This window comes from Crocodylus porosus, unplaced genomic scaffold (assembly GCF_001723895.1).
Source record: "Crocodylus porosus isolate Cpor-Errol unplaced genomic scaffold, CroPor_comp1, whole genome shotgun sequence".
NCBI lineage: Eukaryota > Metazoa > Chordata > Crocodylia > Crocodylidae > Crocodylus > Crocodylus porosus.
This window is the reverse complement of record NW_017728948.1, coordinates 16,604,294-16,614,262: the sequence shown is the minus strand read 5'-3', so window position 1 is coordinate 16,614,262 and position 9,969 is coordinate 16,604,294. Positions and strand designations below refer to the sequence as shown.

The window sequence follows — 9,969 nt, the reverse complement described above, 5'->3', positions numbered from 1 at the left end:
CCAGGTAAACCTCATTCTGAGAGAGAGAGAGAGATTCATTGGCAAAAAAATTAAGATAATTCTGAAACCTGCAAAAATTGTTTAATAAAAGAAGCTGCTGCCAGACTTGAGCTCCAGCAGTGCAATTGAAACTAGTTTAAAATAAATTTATTTTTAAGACTTTTAAAATGGTAAAACAAATATGTTTCAACTCAAAAAGACATCAGAGATGGAAAAACCAATAAAGACAACTATCCCCATCAGGAAGCATTTAAAATTTTGCTTCCTGGCTAGTGTTAATGGCATTTTATAGAAAAAAAAAATCTAAGTATCCCAGGATTAATGGGTTTTTCAACTCTCAATGATCCACTTTTCAACCCATTCCTCTAAAAAATGTACCTTGCTTGGAAGTCACTTAAAAGAGTGTCTTCTAAAATACCTAGCACCTGTCCTTGCCCATAGAACTTAAAAAAGTCTAAATATAAACAACATGCAATAGGTAAGGGTAGCAAGTGGAGGTTGAGACAAGGTTACTTAGCAGGAACTGGAGTTGTTTGAGACACCCTGTTCAGTATCCATATACATATCCTCACTGTGGGAGTGCATGTGCCACTGCACTCCAGCTTGGACAATTTCTGCCTTAGTAACCACATAGCATGGCACAGCCCTCCACTTTCCCCTTTTGCTTCATACCATAGGGATTAAGGGCAATGTATGTTCCCTGCTCCTGGGATTCTTACCTGCAATCCTAAATTGCATGGAACTGGGAGGGTGAGGGGAAGGAGGGCAGGATGCAGATGTACATATGGACAATGCGTCTCTATGGCTATGGATAAGCATACTTTTATAACTGCTTGAAAAGGGGGAGAGGGAGCAGGTGTGTGTAAGGGCTGTTAGGATGCAATTGCTACATCTGCTTGCTCCTATAATGAAACAAGTTATCCTCTGAATGGCGATAAACTTTAACCCTGAATAAAATAGGGTTGCAGGTACAGGGTATTATCTGCACTTTTATCGGTACAAGAAGCGTACTGATGTTACAGAGGCATTGTTATACCACCTTACATCAGTATCACTTGGTGTCACTCCTGCTAATTCCAGTTCTGGTTACTAGTTCAGTTACTAGCAAGTTAATTTCTACTTGTGTATATCTGCACTCTCATGTGGGTGACTGCAAAACAATGCCCACATACCTGGAAAGGGGTTTCCAGTTCCCCTAGCAACTGAAAGACCAGCTTATAAAACGCAACCTCTACCCTGGTTGCCAAAGAGGGACAAGAGACCAGGTCTACAGCTCAACTTATAGTTCACATCCCTGACACATGAGATGCACTTATCCCAGTACAGGTCAAGCTACTCAACAGTGCAATATAGATACTCCTTCTCAATCTTCTCAAGGTATTTTGAGGCATATTAGGTAGGGCTCTAGAGGAAGTGAAGGCACCTATATCAGAGCTAGGCCAGGGAGGAGGTAACCCATGGCTGAATTGTATCAGGCACTACAGTATGCACCCAAACACCAGTGGGTTCATGAGCCAGGTAGTGGTTGAAGGGATGGGAAGCAGAAGAAGAAATCATTGTGGGAGACACAAGGCAACATTTGATGCAAGGTGGGAGACTGTCTGCACCAGAGGACTGCTTCTTTCTACAGTTCCAGGGAACCTCGATTTATTCCTAGGAAGTCCCAGAAAATCAATACCAGAGGAAAAGAATGACAGACAGGCAGAACAAAGGAGGGTAAGCCAGGTACTTGTGTCTGTTTATGCTGGGGAGAATACTTCAAGTGAACTTGAGTCAATTCCTAGAAATCCAGAGCTAAACTTTCTCTAGGGAGGGTCAGAAGGGTTTGGGGCACACAGATGTCATCTGATGGGATGACAAAAGGGTCAGGATCTTGTCTGGTAAGGACCACAACAGATTAATCTTTCAGAGATTACCTAGTCCTGAACCCAGATCCACAGAATGCCTTCAGTCTAGGGAAGAAGCTGTAGACTGGCCTGAACCCCAACAACAGGGGAAAGTTGACAGCCAAACTGCTAGAAAGGCCACCATGAAAAGGTCAGGCACAATGTTGGACCCTGAAAGGCGCTAGAGAACTGGAACTACCCTGTTCTAGAGTCTCTGGAGCAGAATTTGTAGACCAAATTGCATCAGTTTGGAACCAGCTGCAAACACCAGGAAGCCAGCCAGCCCTTTAGGTGGCATCAAGAAATGGATCCAAAGCTGGGCCCAATATTAATGCTATGGACAGGAGCTAACCTGTCTCTCTAGAGTCATGTGCAGCTCTTCAGAAGTTAATACACAGCTCCTTGAATCTTTGCACAAGCACACAGTGATCAGCTTGGAAGCTGGTCACTGTGTGCTTGTGCAAAGATTCAAGGAGGCTCTGGAGCTGCAGGTTGACCACCCCTGCCTTAATTGATCACATTGACAGTGCTGATTGCAAAGGGATCCTGAAACTGCCTGGCACTGCACATACATGGGAAGCCAAAGAAAATTAGAGCCGTGGCTTATCATTGGACTTTATGAAGCTAAAGCCCAGAATTGTCTGATAAAGCAGTTCTGGAAAAATGTGTGGTGCCAGCCACATCTTGTATCCCAAGACTGGCAACTACAGTAATAAAGCAAAGCAATGCAAAGCAAAGGAAAATGTTACCTCCCAATGTATCAGGTAAAGAAATAGTTAGGATTTGTCTTTTCAAATCTGAGACTCTCTTTGTTATTCCATCATGGCTCAAAGAAAAGGGTAAGTCTGGGAGACATTTACTCAAACAAGTCTTCAATCTTTTAAAAAAAAAAAAAAATTGTGTAGCAGCCAGAAAGTTCGTTTAACTCACAGTCCAGCATGTTCCTACATTACATAGATGTCTACACCAAAGTAGATAGAGTTCTCACCAGAATACTGAACAAGTAAAATTATTTTGGATAAAATCCAGCACCTTGCTAGTGTGTGTGTTGAGCTGCTAACTCCAAGCTTTCCCCGTAATTTCCAGAATACATTGGAGCACCACGCAGTTAATCAAAACAAGATGTCTCCAAGCAGCTAAGTGCCGCAAGTGCTGGTTGTGGAGCAGTAGGACCACCCAAGAGTTCTCTTAAAAAGTAAACTCCAAAGAAAGCCTCACAGCTGGGAAACCAAGCTTAGACAAGCTAAACATTCCCCTCCCCACAATGTGTAATGTAATCCAACGTTGAGGCTAGTGGATAAAAACCTCCTCATTAACAAATACAGCTGCACACACATATTTCATGTTTGGCTAGCTTTCCTGCATCTCCAAAACCTGACTTAGAAACATGTCGAGCAGAATGGTTAAACACAACCGAAAATGTTCATGATGCTTCTTCTCACTTAACACACAGACAACACTGTTATTCTGAAATACACCTGCAGCTGTGTACGGGCAGTCATTTTGTATGTTTTCCCAACAACCCCCATTTAACCACTGCATCTGTTTGATCCATTTAAGGAGTACATATACTGAGCAAGTCAACTGAGAAAGTATGCAAACTTTGCTTTTTAAATAACCAGAGGGGGAAAAAAAAATCACTTACAGCAACAATTTATATTTTATTTTCTCTTTAGTTTTGATGTGCAATATGTTCAGCAAATATTTTTGTATTTAAAAAACACATCTAAAATTATATTCCTGCCTTTTAATTCAAATACAGCTGCTTTTGGTGTTGGGGCTCCAAGCTTTTGCCCATCATAGCCCTCAACCCAGACAAGACAGCACCATGGGACTTGTGTGGTATGCAGTTCATCATATCCTTCATTTGCTAGTATGATCCAATTGAACATTATGTAGAGACAAAGACTGATGTACCGATGACAAGCCCACATAAAATGCATGTGACAAAAAGCAATACGTGCCTCACAAATGCCTCCACAGCATTCATGTCCAGCTAGCTTTAATTCACCAAAGCTTGATATAACATAGCTGCTCTCTTGGGTATGACTTGTTAATATTACTAACCTTGAACTGCTTAAACGTGCATAAAAAATTTCACCTGAATTTTGAAGATTAAATAAAAATTAGCACATTGGATCTCAGCTTCACTTCCAAACCTTTGTTTCAAATTTATCTGAACAGCTGGTGCATGGAGTCTCCACTTTTACTATAGTTAAACTTTTTGTATTTGGAAAAAAAAAACCTAAGGAAATTACCTAAATACCTTTGTTGCTAATGTTTAATTGCTTTCTTTCTATACTATACTGGCACGTTTTTTTAAAAAAAAGGTAAGAGCAAAACATCTACCACTGTCATTCCTAGTTTGTTTCTATGCTTAGGGCAAAGCAGAGTTGGGGGCTTGCTTTACAAGAAAACAAAACTATGTTTAATGCAATGATATGTTTGAATCAGCTTTTATCCCTTACCTAATTGGTGGGTAAAGTCCTGATCAACTAAATCTCATTAGACTACTTATTGCTATACTTATTGCTCACTGCACCAAACTGTTTCCTTGCATTCAGGAGGCATAAGTGGATAGTGTTTAGTCGTGACAGATCTGCAAAACCAGATGAAGATTTAGGTCTGCTGCTCTTGGAGAACTGCCTTCTTAGCGTTTTTGACACAACCTCCTTATCTGCTAGATGAGTTAGGAGTCATTCTGTTTTAAACAAGACAATGTTTTTGATGATGAATTACCAAATACCAAGTTAGAATTTACTTTTAACCCAACAGTTGGCCAATTTCTTCAAGCTGGACCTAGATCAGGTCATTTGATACTCCGTGTTTTAGGCAATGTTTGTGTCATTTAGTGAACTTCAAATTTAACCCCGGACAAGGAATTTCACTGAGGCATAGTAATGCAGAAATAATGAAAGCTGGGAGGCTATAGGCCACAGGGGACAAAAAAGTGGAAGAACTTTAAATAAAGCTTATAGACAACCTGAACTGTTAGTCTTGAGTCACAAATAAAGAACCTTTATTTCCCATTTTACAAGTTGCTTTAAAACACAATTTGCATTCCCTGCAAGGGAAAAAATAAAACAAGAGTGTTGAAAAGCAAGTCACTATATACTAACTTCACTGAGCTCAGTGACATCTGTTCAAAAGTTTTTTTGTTTTTGTTTAACCTCACAGGCAAGATCCAGTTATCTCAAAAGGAAGCTACACTATACATTGGAAGTGCAGCTCACTTACAGTACAGCGAGGTATTCCTCTTTTTCAGATGTACTTGGTTAGCTGTACTACAAACTATTTCATGATCTTGAAGGGAGATTTTTATTTATTTGCGTTTTAATACTGCAGAACAGGCTAAACGTTGCATGTTTACTTGGCTGGAACACCAGAGATGCGTGTCCTACATTTTATCAAATTCATTCCTCTGTTGTCAATTAAAAAACCACTGGTATTTAAATTTTCAAACCAACTACATGTCAAGGAGGATGCGTTTCATGCTACTGTTATCACTCATTAAGGTGGGGGGGAAGCTATTTTGACACAGATGTATATACACCATAACTGAAAAGGAAAAAATCTAACAGATTTTCTTTCTAAAAATAGCACACTGACCATAAGACCATGTGTGATTTTGTTGTGCAGTTAGATGCAAAAACTAGACCATGAAGCAATTCTTTTAAAAGTTGTGCAGTTCTGAAAGCAGGCTTCCATAATTAATACTAAAATGATCTTTTTCTCTTAAATGAAACAGAAGGAAAAAAACATGCACTAAACAGAAAGGTTAAATGTACGCCTTATAGGCATGGGTCCTCAGGCCCATTGCAACATCTGAAAAGGGAAGTGCATCTCTAAAGAGAGATGAACTACAGACACAAAAAGAAAATGTTACTTTAGGTCTGCCAGGACAAATCTTCATGAAGGGGTAAAACTGAGTTGACTGGTTAACATTACTTTCAACTAAATTCAAGGATAGATCAGAGTCAGCTGTATTACTCTTGGTTGACAGTATGCAACACAAACATCCTATCAAATGCCAGCAACAGTACTGAGGGGAGGGAGTGAACTGCATGCTGTTGTGCATCACATGTTGAGCGCTTAGCTAAACATGCTCCTTTTACTGGCTGTAAAGATACAATGGCAAGTCTAAATTTCATGTTCAGAAATTTCATTAAGGATGGATGGCCAGCCTCCATCTCGAGACAGACTAAACAATGATGCTGTATTACCTATGAGGAGATTAAAATAAAAAAGATCCATCAGTGCATGACACAAAGTATAGTGTTACACAGACAGAATGCAACTAATCAGATGCTTTAAAATATATTAAAGTCTATTTTAAATTTTGGAAAATAGCTTATAAAAATATCTTCTTAAACTATTTATTGTACAAAAATTGACTCATGCGGCTCTGCAGTAGTAAATTACTACTGATGATTACAAAAAGGAACAGGAATCTATAAGGACCTTTCATTGCAAGTAAAGGGCATTATTTATTACTGCCATGGCAATGGGTCTCTTACCAGAATGGTAATACATTTCTACTATAACTCCAAAATTTAACGTCTATTTAACTGAACCTGAACTTCAGTTCAGTTTCCTTTAAAAAAAAAAAGTCACCAGAGTGGTGTGGCCCAAGAACAAAGAGGAACCCAACAAAGAGGACAGAACTACCTGCTCTAAATATAGCAAGTCTTGTAGAACAGCGACATACAGAGAAATCTTAGTTATTTCTCCTGTCCCTATGATTAGTTTTACATCATAAGAGTAAGTGACAACAGTGGGCAATTCCTATTTAATCAAGTAATGGGCAGAAACCACCGTTTTTTGGTCTAGGACTTTGAATTAGTTTAAATTCACAAATTTAATAAATACAAATATACACATTTGTATACATTAAATGTAGTCACATGTGTATAACTTTACATATATTATATACAGAAATACATACAGTACATACTCCTCCTGATAATACTCTCTCACTACTGAGGTGTCATCAAAAGGTGTTGATGAAAAAAACGTAGAGGTTAAATATAGCCATGTAGCTGAGAACCAATGCATGACCTGTATATCAAAGAATTACAGCAAATACAGTTAGGAACAAATACTGCCCTAGATTTCTCCATGTACATCTTATTAAAATCAACTAGCTGCTCTAAGTGTGGGGTCAAAGCAGAATTTGCAAAATGTGTAGATATTCATGCAGTGTAACAAACACTGCATGTATGCAACAGTTAATGAAAGAGGTGGTATAATCTAACACTTTAGCCAGTCCCAGAGTAAACTACAGCAGACTTCCAGTTCTTAATTGCCACCATAAATTGGCTTAGGATAGTCTATATCAAAGGAGTTCATGGTTTCAGTGAATATGAAAGAAAAAAGGTCAGTTACTGGCTACTGGGGAGCTTGCATCATTCACTCTCTTTAAAAAAAAAAAAAAAAAAAAAAAAGCTGTGCAGCAGATATAAGCAGCTTCTTAAATACACAAAGGGCTGATCTTAGGTGTCGAGTCTTCTCTTTCAACTTTAGCTCAAAATAAAGCTCAAAAGAAGCCACAAGAAAATGGATCACAAGAATGCCTCCTTAATACAATTTCATAACACAAGCTAGTCAGTAAATTCCAGTTTTAGAAGCGTTTACAAAAAACGTAGAACATAAAATGTAATCTGGACATTACGATGGTTTTTCAAAACGAACATGATGCTAAATGCACAATGAGAAAATGAGGGCAATGTAAATGTCAAGACATTCAGCAGCCTGGCCTTTTTTCCTCTCAAAAATACAGCACATCTCATGCACCACACGTTTTACAATTGTACATACTTTACATAATATAGAAATATTTAAGTTAAAATTTCTCTGTCTGATCTATTGTACTCACATTTTAAATCCTGAGAAGAAAAAAAAAAGTGTGGTTATGTCTGCACACTACAGCCCCCACACCGACACATACTCCACAGGGGATTAGAGTCCAGAAATAGAAGAACTACATGCTGGGAGTGTTACTCATGAAAACTGGTTTTCTGTTCTTTGTTTAGGAGAGACATTAGGAAACAATTTCTAATCTGTACTACACCACAGTATGTATATATCTACATAAAACTATAATGGTTTCTAATGAGTGCAGCTTGCACTGAGACAGGATTTCTGCCAAAGTTTCAATACCAGCAGCAACACGGTGACTTAAGTTGAACATCAGAAAGAACAATACCCGGTTACCTGCATGTTGTACTCACCCATATCTTACAGTTAGTAATGGCCTCTTAGATTAGTTCCAAACATTACTTTAAACATATGTACATATTTCCCTTCACCACAGTTGCCCATTGTCAATAGAAGTGTTCCCTTATACCTTTCCTGTGATTCTCTGTGGTGTAGAGTGCTTATCCTCCATGCGAAAGTATCATGGAAATACAAACCAACCAGTTCATATTATTACAAGTGCAAACACCAGCTGCTTTCTGAATCTTTATGTTCCTCCAAACATTCATGCCAGATTCCAATGCAAGACATCCAGTTGACTATGAAACACCAGGGTGTTTAGCATGCTGTGATCTTGTGAACATTTTGCAAACAAGTTAGCAGACAATGATAGGGGCTTCCTGGTGATGCCACAACCTCAAACACAGACTGAAAGGCTCTCCGGTCTAGCTCTTCGTCTATTTGATGTCTGTAGAAATCGATGGCCACCAAACAGAAAAGGTTAACATCCACTTGCTCTGATTTTCCCATTCTGCTGATAATATGTGGAAGACTGGGAAAGTAGTTAAGGACATAATAAGAGAAGACAAACTTTAAAACCTTACGCAAGTGCTTAAAAAGCACACTGTTCTCTGATAGAGTACTTTTTTTTTTTTTTTGGCTTAATCAGTAGTTCCAAGGACAGGGCATCTGCTTGTAGCACGTCAAATGCCAAACAAGAAGCTTTATTTCTTAGCTAACCTCATCCTTACTAATCCTACCAAATGAATTTAAAAAGGTATCAAAATTTTTATCTTGTTTTACTGGGCCCTCTTCAGCAATGCAGTTATGTACTACCTTCAACTAAGTGGGATTACTGAAATAAAAATAATGATCATGAAATGTAAAACGTTGCAGGAAAATTCACACACAGACCATTTCCCAAGCACCAGCAAGGTGGGTTTTCTTGAATACAGGTTTTTTCTTTTTTCATTTTTTTTCAGTAAAGTGTGCAGGCAGCACAACTGGCTCTTTCCAAGTACTCTGGAAAATATCACCATGCTGCTACAGTTTAAGATGACTTAAATGTGCCTGATGGAGGATACTCACATTATAGGGTTATTTTTGGGAGCAGAGAGAGAATAGATGAGGATATTATTTTTGAAGAGCTTTGTTAGAATGACACATGCTTCTGAATGCTTTTAAAACACAAAATAAAAAAAAACAACATTGAACACATGTGGTAACAAGTTCTAAATGTAGTTCCCCTGATCACTGATTCTTCCTACAGTACTTACAGTACAGTTTCTCAACATACTCCTTTCTAGCTTACACAGTCCTTTACATTAAAAGCTTACATGATTAAAGGAAAGATTTTCCACAGTAATATGAGGTTTTTGCCATGACTTGCTCCCCTCAAGATGAGATGGACACTGCTGACCCTGACATACTGCTCAAAAATGTACCCTAACCTGGTATTTAAATAGTTCATAATTTAAACCTGAAAGTAAAGTTATAGACTGTATCCGAGGTTGGCACCAACTTTAAACTACTACAGTTGGTATTAGCTGGAAACCATGCTCACAATTCCAAACTGATTCACAGAGATTAAAGCCTTTCTCCATATATACAGGTGATCATTTAAAATTCTTAGATAAATTTATGGAGATAGGATTACAGATCAGGATCTTCTAATTCTTCACTTAGGGACCTGACATGTGCAGTTGCGCTCATTGTCCCAAGGGTGCAGAGCAGAACAGAGGGTGTTTGATTTTTCCAGTGCTTCTGTGCTTTGCTGGTTACTGTATGAGGCCAGGAAGGAAGTTTTCCCTTCTTGCTGCTACAGGTGTCAAATGCTTTTGTTTTTTTGTTTGGTTTGGTTGGGTTTTTTTTCAGGGGGGAGGAAGAG

The 9,969-nt window shown here is 38.5% G+C and overlaps 1 protein-coding gene across 4 annotated transcripts in view; it reads right to left on the bottom strand.

Annotated features, from left to right (window-relative positions):
* Nucleotides 1-6,251: 6,251 nt before the first annotated feature.
* The window catches only part of HTT (huntingtin), a 154,886-nt gene continuing 151,168 nt past the window's right edge, over nt 6,252-9,969 (bottom strand). For all 4 annotated transcript variants that reach the window (XM_019552983.1, XM_019552984.1, XM_019552985.1 and 1 more), the window contains one exon: nt 6,252-8,634. In XM_019552983.1, the coding sequence (XP_019408528.1) occupies nt 8,421-8,634 (214 nt within the window). In that variant the 3' untranslated portion in view covers nt 6,252-8,420. The remainder of the gene's footprint in view (nt 8,635-9,969) is intronic.